Genomic DNA, 13,649 nt, shown 5'->3' with positions numbered 1-13,649 from the left:
CTGGTGGGTTTGAACTGCCAACCTTGGGATTTGCAGCGAAATGCCTTACTCACTGCACCACCTGAACTCTGAAAAAATTCCTTATTATTATTAACTTTGAAAATATTCTTTATTTTCCTTAACTTTGAAAATATTCTTTATTATTTGTTCTTCCCAGATGAGTAGGTCTAACTTTTCTGAAATGTGCTTACTGTAACTAATGAGATAAAATTAAGGAAAAATAAAAATGAAGAGGAAAAGCTGTTATTAAACAAATAAACAACAACCCTGTGCCAACAGCTGAACTGTGTAGCATAAGCATCCCCTACCCTCTGAGAGGAGTGAGGATTATGTAATTCACCCAAGGTCACATGGATTCCGGGGTTTAATGGGCAACAAAGCTTACTTGAGAACTTCCTTTCTTGAGCCTCACATACACAATTTTCTGAGGACGTTGCTTTTTGTGTGGCAAAAGTTCGTCTCCCAGCTTCTCATAAACAAGTGTCTTTTCTCCACCCACACACCCTCTCTTTTTCTCTTTTGCTATTGTCTGTTCTGGTCATTGGGGCAGTGCCATTCCTGACCTTGATTTCCTCCACAGAAGGAAAGCCTTAGTCGGACAAGATGTCTTATCTTTGGGGTCCTTCTTCAGGTGATCTTTCTGTGATTATCCCCGACACTAGCTACTATGGGGGCACTGGAAAGCTTAAGACTCAGTCCCCCTACTTGAAGCATTTCTTGTGGTATTAGAGAGAGAGACAAATAATTTTAGGCTACTTAGCTACACAGGATTGTGTGTGTTTCAGATAATAAGCAAGGTGGGATTCAAGGAAGGAATTGTCAAGGGGTGTCTTGGAGACAGGAAGTCCAGGTCTCTTGGTTACCACCTTATGCTACTACCTCATATCAGTTTAATAATTCATTCTAAATATGATAGCATAGTGCCTAAGGCACTTGACTGCTAACCAGAAGGCGGGCAGTTCAAACCCACCAGCCACTTCTCGGAAGGAAGGTTGGGCAATCCTACTTCTGTAGTAATACTGCCTCGGAAATCCAAGGAGGGGTCGCTATGAATCGGGACCGACTTGACGGCACATAACAAGAACAAGAACAAATATGATAACCTCTGGGGCAAGTTTAAAGAGCTCTGGTGGTGCAGTGCCTAAGGCATTTGACTGCTAACGAGAAGGTTGGTGGTTCCAACCCACCAGCTGCTCTGTGGAAGGAAGATTGGGAAATCTACTTCTATAAAGATTTACAGCCTTGGAAACCCAATGGAGATCACTATGAGTCAGAATCAACTTGATGGAAGTGGCTTTGGTTTGGGGCAAGAATGGGCAGTGGAGGCATTCCAGGGTTCCACTGCCATTTCTGTGGCCTTGTGGGAGTGTGCTGGGCACAGAAGCTCTGATTGTTCTTGAGAGTACCTGTCACCACTCACCCTCCCACCCCTGCCAACATTTTATAAACCCTTCTCAGAAAATAGTGAGAGCCGATGATCATTCCCTACCTTATTCCCTATCAGATGTGGGTGAGGAACCAGCACTGAATGGTATGAGGACAGGGTGCTCTGGTGACCACATTGCCATGGGACTTGGGAAGGCCACTCCACTTTTCTGGTCCCAAGTTTCTCCATCAGTGAAATGTAAGACTAGATGATCATTTAATTCTCTTACCAGCTTGTATTTTTTGATTCACTGCAGTCCTAAGCCTCCTCACTTTTTGTCTGAAAACTCCCCCTTCCAAGAGCCACACCATCCCTTTACATAAATTGCACCTGTGATGGAGCTGAACCAAGAATCATTTTCTGCCTAGAGTGAAATTCCTAACCTACTATCATAAGGACATTTGAGCACCATACTATTTGAGTTTGGACAGAAAATCTTTGCTTTTTCAATATTCTAGTGGGTTATCTCAACGTTAAGAGTCCTGGTGGCATGAAATACTCAATTGTTAACTGAAAGGCTGAGTGCTTTAAACCCACCAGCTATTCCATAAGAGAAAGATATGGCAGCCTGGTTCTGTCAAGATTACAGCCTTGGAAACTATGGGGCAGTTCTATTTTTTCCTATAGAGTGGCTGTGAGTTGGAATCTCTTCAATGGCAAAGCGTTTGGTTTTGGGTATCTTGAAGTTGGACATTGGGAAATAAGGTAATAAATGCTATGAGATTATCTTGACATATATATATATATGGGTGAGTTGTTCTGTCTGTGTGTGTGTGTGTGTGCATCCTTTGAAATGGGTTAAAACAATGGAGTATTGACATGACATATGTCTGTGTTATATTGCATTTGCAATATTCTACCAAATATTGATACTGTATAACCTTGTCCAGATTTGCCTGAAATAATAGAATGTGAGGATCAAGTGAGGCCAAGCATCTGAAAATGCTTAATAAAAATAATAGCTAATAATTTACTGAGCAATCACTATGTGCTAGGCACTGGCCAAAGTGCTTACATGTATACTTCACAAATGACGAGGTAGGCACTATTGTCATCCCATTTTAGAGTTGAGGAAACCAAGGAAGATTGAGTAATTTACCCAAGGGCCCATAATTAGAAGGTAGTGGAGCTGGGATTTGAACCTGGGCAGCTTTGTGAACTATAAAGCATTGTGAACTATGAAGCCTCATAGAGACACCAGAGAATGTTGTTATTACTACTGACTGATGTTTAAGAAATATGAGAGCTGTTACCTTGAGATTTCCCAGAGGGGGTTGGGTGAACCCTATCCAGGGCTTGGATGCTGCCAATTCAGAGCTGGATAAAAGGATCCTTTGAGAATCCAAGTTCAAGTGGAGAATGTGGAGCTCTTTGATTCACACAGAGGCAAACAAAGACCATGAAACATTATCTCAAGGAAGAGAGATGACTTGGCCAAAACCACATTTGTGAATTAGTGTCCACACTGGAGCTGAAACTCATGTCTCCTTCAATGGGACTTTACCAAATCAAAGAATGGTAGGGCTGGCTAAGGCTTTGGAGCAGGGTGGGGGAGGGATGTGCTGCTCATTTTATACATGAGGAAACAGCCCAGACAGAAGTGACTGGTCTAATGGCAAACAGCTAGAGACAGTTAGACACTCAAATGTATAATTTTACAGAAGTTCCTTAACTTCTGTGCTTCAGTTTCCTGTCTGTAAAATGAAGGCCTAGATCAGAGTCCCTTACATCAGGGGATCGCAGTGATTTTTTCCACATCTTTCTTTTTATCATACACACAGCGTCTGCTGTTGTTAGGTGTCAATGAGTACATGACCCCATGGATGACAGAACGAAACACTGCCCAGTCCTGCGCCAGCCTCACAATTGATGCTATGTTTGAGCCCATTGTTGCAGCCTCTATGTCAATCCCTCTCATTGAGGGTCTTCCTCTTTTTCACTCTCAACTTTACCAAGCATGAAACCCTTCTTTAGGGAATGATCCTTCCTGATAATATGACCAAAGTACAAGAGACAAAGTCTCACCATCCTTGCTTCTAAGGAGCATTCTGGCTGTACTTCTTCCAAGACAGATTTGTTTGTTCTTCTGGCAGCCCATGTTATACTCAATATTCTTTGCCAACACCATAATTCAAATGCATCAATTCTTCTTCTGTCTTCCTTAGTCATTGTCCAGCTTTCATATGCATATGAAGCAGCTAAAAATACCATGGCTTGAGTCAGGTGCACCTTAGTCTTTAAAGTGACATGTATTCATAAGGTTTTCAGTGGTCAGTTTCTTTAAGAAGTAGACCACTATGTCCTACTTCCAAGTCTGTCTTAGTCTGGAAACTCCACTAAAATCTATCCACCATGGGTGACCTTGCTGGTATTTGAAATACTGGTGGCATAGCTTCCAACATCACAGCCACATGCAAGCCACCACAGTATGACAGACTGACAGACAAGTGGTGGCACAGCGTCTGAACCAAAAAAGAATTGCTGTCGAATCGATTCCAACTCACAATGACCCCCATTGGGATACCAAGGCAGTAAATCTTTATAGAGGTAGATTGCCCTGCCTTGCTTCCATAGAGTGTCTGGTGGGTTTGAACCACCAACCTTCTGGTTAGCAGTCAGATGCCTTAGGCACTGTGCTACCAGAGCTCCTGACACATCATCTAGTGAGGTAAATTTTCTTTTAAATTATTCTTCTTATGCCAATGGTTGGCTTAAGAGGCACAAGGCTCCAGAGTATTTACTTCTTCAGAGTCAAGATGCTTTGGGGGAGCTTCATTTGAACACTTCTTTTATTCTAGACCACTCTAAAGGAGGTCTCCAGGGCCTACTTCACCACTGAGCAGTAACCTCATGATTTGGGACAGTTTGGCCAAGGTTTTTTTTATCTTGATATTTCTGGCTTATTTCCTTAATTCATCTGACTTGATTCCAAAGTTTCTAGAGTCGCAGACCTGATCCTTTATTTTCAGGCTTCATAGAGCTCCAGAGCAGAAGACAGTGGGATTGCCCAGCCCTGTGGTCAGGGAAACGAGTTATGGTGGTGTAGTGGGTGAGACATTTGCCTGCTAACCAGAGGTAAATGATTCAAACCCACCAGCCACCAGTTGCTCTGTAGGAGGAAGATGAGGCAATATACTTCTATAAAGATTTATAGCGTTGGAAACCCACTGGGAGTCACTGGGAGTCAGAATCAACTTGATGGCAGTGGGTTTGGTTTCGATTTTTGGTGGCCAGGGAAGTAGAATTGGTCAGTGCTTCTGGAGTAGAGATGTCGGTCTGAGCTCCTAGCTCCTAATGCAGTCAGTCTCCCAGCCTCTACCTTGGAATACCAGCTGCCTCCTCTAACACTTGACCAGCCCCCAATGTACCTAGAGCAATTTGTTCAGACTCACAGTGAGGAAACCCAAGCTCTAAGAGTGCCTAGGCCACAGGACAATTTGGTTCAACAAACATATTGAACAAGTACTGTGTCAGACCCTCCACCAAGGTCCATGAGGAGCCAGATGCAGGAACTGTGCCGGCCAAACTCACAGCTGCTTAAACAGATTGGTGATAATAGAGTAGAAGGAGTAAAATGTCGGAGGTAGCACAGATATATGGTTGGTGCTCTCTGGGCACGTTGGGAAAGCTTTTTGGCAGGGGTAGTGTCTGAACTACCTGATGGCATAGTGCCTAAGGCATTTGACTGCTATCCAGAAGGCTGGCGGTTCAAACTCAACACCGACTCCTCGGAAGAAAGACTGGGCAATCTACTTCTGTAGTGATTTACCGTCTCAGAAACCCAAGGAGGAGTTGCTATGAGTCAGAACTGACTCGACGGGAGTGAGTTTGGTTGGAGTTTAGCGTCTGAACTAGGAGCAGTGGTGGTGCCATGGTAGAATTCTCCCCTTCCACGTCGTAGAACCACTTCAGTTTCTGGCCAGTGTACCTCGTGCACAGCTACCATCTGTCTGTCAGCAGAGGCTTCCATGTTGGTGTGGTGCTAAATAGGTTTCAGTGCTGCTTCCAGGCTAAGATAGACTAAGAAGAAAGGTGATCTATACCTTAAAATCAGGCAGTGAAAACCCTCTGGATCACAACGGTCTGATCCCCAACTGATCATGGGGTGGTGCAGGAAGGCACAGTGTTCTGTTGTGCATGGGGTGGCCATGACTCTGGGCCATCTCGTCAGCAGCTAACAACAAGAAATATTGAAACTATGTTTGGAAGGACAAATAGGAGTTTACCAGTGGAACGGTTGGAGCTTGGGGACACCTTCTAAGTAGAGCTTTCTGACTCTGATTATGAATTTAATCAAGCCTATGAATTCAAAGGTAAGCTTAACTCAGCTGCTGTATCTAGGGAAGCCCTTTATCAACATCAAAGACTACATTCAAATTAATTTGAGTGAAAGGTGATAGGAGGGGTAGGAATCTACATCTTTTAGTGAACACTTCAGCTGGTTCTGAGGCCTACAATAGGCTCTTCTCAGCTTGAAACCCTGAAACAAGAACAGAGCTCAAAGTTGGGGTGGGGGTGGGACATGGCACACAACCAGATACTCAAACCAGAATTTCCATCATGGTGCCCTTGGGCATTTGAAAGGTACACACATCCCAAAACCTTTGTGGGTCAAGTGGCTGGCTTCCAAATAAGGGAGGAACTAGGATGTATTTGTTATCTGCTCTGTCTTAAATTCGTGCCTGGCAAGTAAGTTTTCAAACAATAGCTACTTAACAATTTTTAACGACCTGCCCCTCCCCTAGGGTTCTCTGCCAGGAACAAAATGGATATGAAACTTGGTGTTCTTGCTGCTTTTCCATCCCTCCCGTGCCTCTGTCGCCTACCCAGCATGCTCCTCCCACACTCCCCGTGTCTTCTCATTCTAACCCTCCTCAAAGACCAAAAAAGACATTGTGTGGGTGTCTCCAAAGACCGTTTTTATCATGACTTTATTTCACACATATAGGAAAATTTTAAATGTAGAAGAAAAAGAAAGTAAAAGTCACCTGTCATCCCATTGTTTACATTTGTTCAAATTCACATCATTTTCATTATTCAAAGTTAGCATTTGATAGTTTCCAATCTTTTCTCTGTTAGTGGTTGTTTATAAAGTTAAGATCATCTATTTCATAAGGCATGGGTACAAGACAGAGCATGCAGTAGATGGATCCTACTTTATACCACAGCTGGAAACCAGCCACTTCACAATTTTGAATCATGTGTTTTTGACTAAACATCATATTATGAGCATTTTCCCTATGTCATTATGTAATCTTCGAAAACATGATTTTAAATGCATCATATTTCATTGTGTGGTTGGACCATTGTTTATCTAGTTCCCTATTGTCACCTATTGTAGATATCCACTTCCTTTTTTGGGGAGATTACAAATTACACTGCAGTGAGCATTCTTTTATGTAAATCTTGGACATAAGAGAGATTACTAGAAAGGGCACATCTTGGGTCAGAAGGAGAGGACATTTTTAAGGCTCATGACATCTATTGCACTTGCCCTGGCAGAAAATTTTTAACCACCGGTTGCTGTCGAGTGGATTCTGACTCACGGCAAGCCCATGTTTATCAGAATAGGACTGTGCTCCATAGGGTTTTAATGGCTGATTTTTCAGATTTGTATCACCAGGATTTTATTCCAAGGCACCTCTGGGTAGACTCAAACCTCTGATCTTTAGGTTAGCAGCCAAGTGTGGTCACCCACTGTATCACCCAGGGACTCCAGAAAGGTTATCGTTGGTGCCACTGAGTCGATTCAGACTCAGTGCACCCAATATGACAGAGTAGAACTGACCCATCCACTGCCATTGAGTTGACTCTGACTCATAGTGACCCCCATTGGACTTCCAAGATTGTAAATCTTTATGGAAGTTGGTTGCCTCATCTTCCTCCCACAGAGCAGCTGATGGGTTTGAACCACTGACCTGGTTAGCAGCCAAATGCCTTACCCTCTATACCACCAGAGCTCCAGGGTTAGCTAGGCTGCAATCTTCACAGGAGCAGATCACCAGTGCGGAGCCGCTGATGGGTTCAAACCACTGACCTTTCAGTTAGCAGCTGAGCCCTTAACCCTGTGCCACCAGGGCTCCTTCCCAGAAAAGTTGTAATGACCTATAATTCCTTCAGCAGTGAATTAGATTATTACTTCTTTCCACTCATACCATTGGTTTAGTGTTTATTTGTTTGTTCACTTATGGCCTTAACGCTTTCTCCTTGTTTTGTTTTTGTAGCTCCCTTGGTCACGGAAGGATGTAACAGGGTCTCATTTCACATAATGAATACTTGAGGGGTGCTTCTAACTCCTTCTGACACATGTATTGCATAGAGCTCTCTCATGCACATGTAACTTATTTGGTCCCCACAGGAAACCTCTTACCAAACACAAAATAAAAATAATTTTTCCTGATTGTAAAAATAATATGTTGATTTTATTCAGACAAATCAGAAAATTGAAAAGAAGACTCATTAGTAATCTGACTATTCCACCCCCCCAAAAAAAAACACTAATAACATTTTGGGATAGATCCTTCCAGACATTTCTTTCTGTTTATAGTCACACACATTAGATGTTCGTGTGTTTAAGAGTTTTAATTATCCAAATGGAATCAAGTTATGCAGTCTATTTTTAAATTTTGTGTATCTTGCTATGCAGGACTGTAAATTAAAATGTTGAGAGACAGTATAGTTTTATAGTTCAGAAGCATGGTCTTTTTTATTTATGTATTTATTTATGTATTTATTTATTTATTACTGTGATTTGGGTGAAAGTTTACAGAGCAAATTCACTTTCCATACAGCAGCTCACACACACGTTGTCTCATGACATTGACAGTTTACCCCAATGCAACACCTCCCTTCCCACTTCCTCCCGATAGTCACCTCTTCCCTCCATGCACTCCGGCCCTCTGAACTGACTCCCTGTGTGTAAACAGCCTTTCTTTCTCCCATGGTTGTTCTCTCCAAGGAATGTCTCTACCTCAGGTACATGTTCAACTCTTATGCCTGCTATTATTTGAGTGGAAGCCACTGGTGTGGGTTCAATTCCAGACCTGAAGGGCAGCTAGGGACCATAGTCTCAGTGGTTCCACCAGGCTCTATCAGACCAGCAAACCTGGTCTCCTTTTTTTTTTTTTTTCCAAATGATTTTGAGTTTTGTTCCACATTGTTCTCCTTCTCTATTCAGGATCTCCTACATAGACCTCCCTCTGAGTGGTTGACAGTGATAGCCAGGCACCATCTAGTTCTTCTGGTCTCATAGTCGTATAGGCTGAGGATTGCATGGCGTACCAATCATGAGGACTAATTGTTTCCATGAATCCTTGGTTTTCTTCATTCTTCTTTGCTCTGGATGAGGAGAGACCCATCGTTACATCTAGATGGCTGCTTGCAAGCTTTTAACATTCCAGTCACTACTCACCAAAGTAGGAGGTGGAACAATGTTTTTGTGTAGTATGTTATGCCAATTTAGCTTGATGTCCCCTACGACTATGGTCCCCAGCCCACAGGTTCAACTACTTGGTCCCTCTGGGTAGTGACTACAACCTTGTCCCTTGTCAGCTCTACTGTACCCCTGGGAGTTCTTACAGAATATACAAATACACTTGTAGAACCATTGTCTGCCAACCCTGTACATGGTCTTGGGTACACTCCCTGCTGCATAGACATTCCTAATAGTTCAGCCTGTCCACCCATCTATCCACCTGTATACCCATGTTTGCCTTCCACCCATCTATCCACCCATATACCCATGTTTGCCTTCACTGACAACTCAGTGAAGCATGATCTCTTGAGCCTTTTTGCCTGTGTTCAAATCCCACTCTACCTTTTTCCTCCAGTGAGACCTCAGACTGATCACTTAACTTTTCTGTGCCTTAGTTTCTGGATTTGTAAGATGGGATAATAATTGTTCCTATCTTACAGAGGTGTTTTAAGGAATAAATGAGTTTATATATGTAAGACAGTTAGAACTGTGCCAACACAGAAACAATTGATGTGTTAGCTATAATTATTTAAATAATATACGTATTTTAAAAATATTTGTTTATATTCTAATTATAGAAGTAATGAGAAATACCTATTATAGAAAATGGAAACATTACAGAAATAAGTAATGTTAAAATTTAGTCCATATTACCAAAATATGTCCATATATATGATATATACACCAAACTGTTCATGGTACCTAAGGTAATGGAATTATTGAGGACTAACTTTCTATGAGTTTTTAAGTATAGTTTTTGAAGCCAAATGAGTTCATCATATGTGTGTGTGTGTGTGTGTATAACATAATAAGTGTATGTAATATTTAATTTGCTTTTATTACTTCATGATGTATTTTAGACATTTTTCCATGTAAGTGCTTTTGTTGTTGCTATGTGCCATTGAGTCATCTTCAACTCATAGCAACCTTATGTACAACAGAATGAAACATTGCTCAGTCCTGGGCCAGCCTCACAATCCCTACTATACATGACTCCATCGTTGTGGCCATCATGTCAATACATCATGTTGAAGGCCTTCCCCTCTTTTCTTGACCCTCCACTTTATCAAGCATGACATCTTTCTCTAGAGAATGGGCCCTTCTGCCATGACCAAAGTAGGTGAGATGAAGTCTAGCCATTTTCACTTCCAAGGAGAATTTTGGCTGCACTTCTTCCAGGACAGATTTGTTAGTTCTTTTAGCAGTCCATAGTACTTTCAGTATTGTTCACCAACACCACAACTCAAAAGCATCCAACTCTTCTTGGTCTTCCTTATTCATTGCCCAGCTCTCATATGCATATGAGGCAATTGAAAATACCATGGCTTGAGTTAGGTGCAGCTGTCTTCAAGGAGATGTCTTTGCTCTTCAGCACTCAAAAGAGTTCTTTTGCAACAGATTTGCCCAATGCAATGTCTTTTGATGTCTTGACTGCTGCTTCCATTGGTGTTGATTGTAGAACCAAGTAATATGAAGTCTTTGACAACTTCAATCTTTTTCCCATCTATTGTGATGCTGTTTATTGGTCCAGTTGTGAGGATTTTTGTTTTCTTTATATTGAAGTGTAATCCAAACTGCATACTATATGGTCTTTAATCTTCAAGTGCTAGATTTACCTTATTCTTTTTGACAGCTGCATGATACTTCATTGCATAGCTATGCCACAATTTATCTAACATTCTCCCCAATATTTTTGCTATTACAAATAGTGCTGCAGTAAACACCTGTACATGTCCATTGATGTGTACTCACGTGAGTTTTTTCTATAGTTGCATTTCTTGGAAGTGGAATTGCTTGCTCATCGGGTATGTAGATTTTTAAAGGCTTCTCATAGTCATTACCAAATCACCCTCCAGAAGTGTCACACCCATTTAAACTCCATCAGTAGTGTGTGATCATGCTCTTTTCCCCACACTCTTTTCAACAACAGGTATCATCTCATACTCTCACCTTTGTCTCGCTGATAGATGCTAATGTTATCTCTTTGCCAATTTAATTTGCTTTAATGCTAGTAAGGCTGAAACTATTATCCCGTGTTCATTGGTCATTTGTATTTCTTGTGAAAATTGCCTACTCATTGTTCTTTATTGGAGTGTTTGACTTTTTGTGTCTTTTTGTTATTGATTTGTAAGCAATTTTCTATATTAATTATGGTAAATTATTATCTAGCATATGTGTTGCATACATTTTAACTATTTTATTGATTTTTTAAAAATTATTTGTTCTCTCTAATCTTAAGATTGGATAAGTTCTGCTGATCTGTCTTCAAGTTTACTTATTCTTTCCTCTGTCATTTCTATCTTGCTACTAAGCCCATGCACTGAATTTTTTTTTTAATTCAGATATTGGGTTTGTATGTTTTTTCCAGTTAAACATTTTCATTTCGTTCTTTTTTATATTTTCTATTTCTCTGCTAAGAATTACTCTCATTTGGTACACACATATTTTCTTTTACTTTATTGAGCATAGTTATAATAATTGACTTCAAGGCCTTGTCTGATAATTCCAACACCTGGGTTATTTTAGAATTGGTCTCTGTTCATTGTCTTTTCCCTTGAGGATAAGTCATGTTTTCAGGTTCTTTGTATGGTGGGTAAATTTGGATTGTATCTCTGGAACACTAGGCATGTCTGGATTCTGGTATTTTGTTTTAGCAGTCTACTTTAGGCAAACTCGAACTGCAACCTCTGTTTCACCTGTGGTAGGCAGCAGTTAAAATCTCAGTTCAATTCTTCCATTTTTAGCTGAGCTGTTTGTAGTCTGCCTCACACATGTATGCTTCAAAGTTTATATATGAATCTGGGTTTGCCTTTATCTGACTCTTTCCTTTCCAGCATTTCTCCCTCACTGTCTAGCAACTGGGCTCTGTTGCCTGGTTACTGAGGTCAGAAAGATTGGGCTGTCTGGAGTCTTTTCTGCCTGGCATTTTAGAGCAACTGTGGTCTGTCCTTTGGTCAGTCACAAAAAGTGCAACTCACCCCATGTTGGCCGCTTCCTCCAATTTTAACTCCTCTCCAAAATCTTCTTGCTTTTCTCACTCTCTAGAGAACCTCAGATAGTTGTTTTTCTTTTTTTTTTTTTTTTTGTCTGACTTTCTTGTTGTTATCTGAAGAAGAATCCACTTGTTAAGAGCTTACTTGTTCATACCAGGTGCAGAACTCCAGTTTATTAATTATTCATTTTTTGTACATGTAAGTTTAATATTTTTACCTTGTCAAATTTATCACTCTTTCCGTTTGTGGCTTCTGAAATTGGTATTCTGCTTAGAACTATCTTTTCCACTTCTAAATTTTTCCACATTAGCTAGAGCTTGGATTTATGTTGTACTTACATTTTCTTCAAGTTGGACCAAAAACTGCCAAAGCTGGCATTAACATAGCTGCAGTGGAAGTGGAAAGGAAAAAAGAGAGCAGAATCAAGGGATGGAATGAATAAGATCTGGCTAATTGACTGTTCCTGGTGAGGGAAGGGGAAGACAAAGACTATGGTTGAGAAACAAGGTGAATAGCAATTCCATTGATGAAGGACATTTTAGGACTGGGATATATAATTCTTCAATGCACTCCAACCAGAGTCCTTCTGAGGCAATCTCCACCAGATCTGTCACTCCTCCTGCAGTCCACTTCCAGTCTATACCCAAAATACACCTGTACCCCAGCAAAAGGCAGAAGGGAGAGCTGGGTATATTTGCCCTCCAGGTAGCTGGGTCAAACCTAGATTCATTGGTTCTCAGAAAGGCAGGACAGTATGGTGGTCAAGGGGCTAGGCTTTGGAGTTAACATTTTGTACCCAGAGTTAAAAATTACCTCTGTCATTGCTAGCTGCTTTATCTCTCTGAACTTCAGTTTCTTCTTCTATGAAATAGGGATAAAAAATGGTGCCCATCTCATAGCACCATGAGGATTTAAGTGAAAATACTCACAAAGGCTTAGCACAGTAGCTGTCACAGATGCGCATCAGGTCACTGCACTATCAGGTCAGAGATGTGCTGTTTGCTGCTCACCTGCCATATAACCTTGGGCAACCTTTGCATCTTATGGCTCTGTCTTCAGGAACTTCCATGTCTGGAATGAAGCCTGGTTTACCCGGACGGATCTGGGCCCATCATACAGTGGATGGCAGGTGTTGGACGCAACTCCCCAGGAGAGGAGCCAAGGTAACACCTCTGCTGGCTGCTGACTGTACCCTCCTCTAGGTTTGCTCTAAGTTGGGAGCCTATCTTGGTTATTTACACTAGTGGACAAGCAGCACGGAAAGTGATCCAAAAGTCCTCTCGGTGGAATGCACATGGGATTAAAACAAAAATATTTTAGAAAGAGATTTTCCCTCCTAATTTTGTTTGGCTCAGGCTTTTATTTAAATGAGTGCTTTCCCTGCACCCACACTGGCTGCTGAAGCTGCTTCTGTGGAGGAGGTAGAGGCCCTGGTACGTGCCAGGCAATGAGGGAAGGAGCCTTTCTCTGCCAACAATGATTTTCCTGAACCACTACTAGTAGCCTATTCCTCCCAGTGCAGAAATCTCTGCTTTTCCTTTACCCTTGGAATTTAGTCCAAATTCCTAAGCTCAGCTCGAGGGCTTTCACGATCGTGTCCCCACCATCTTTCTCACCTTTATGGCTGTTCCTCTGCCAAGCCAAGCTCTCCTTTGGGCCTGCTAGCCCATCCCTATCGCTGGCTTGTGCTCACATATCTGCTACATTCATTTTGATTTGTTGCTTTTAAACTTTATATATATATATATATATATAT

At 41.5% G+C, this 13,649-nt stretch overlaps 1 protein-coding gene across 1 annotated transcript in view; it reads left to right on the top strand.

Annotated features, from left to right (window-relative positions):
• TGM3 (transglutaminase 3) overlaps positions 1–13,649 on the top strand; it is a 63,309-nt gene that overhangs the window by 29,616 nt on the left and 20,044 nt on the right. Inside the window, exon 8 of the mRNA XM_007934691.1 lies at positions 12,953–13,056. Within this exon, the coding sequence (XP_007932882.1) occupies positions 12,953–13,056 (104 nt within the window). The remainder of the gene's footprint in view (positions 1–12,952; positions 13,057–13,649) is intronic.

This window comes from Orycteropus afer, unplaced genomic scaffold (genome assembly GCF_000298275.1).
Source record: "Orycteropus afer afer isolate SDZICR_OR568_19922 unplaced genomic scaffold, OryAfe1.0 scaffold00020, whole genome shotgun sequence".
Lineage (NCBI taxonomy): Eukaryota > Metazoa > Chordata > Mammalia > Tubulidentata > Orycteropodidae > Orycteropus > Orycteropus afer.
This window is presented reverse-complemented; position numbering and strand designations above follow the sequence as displayed.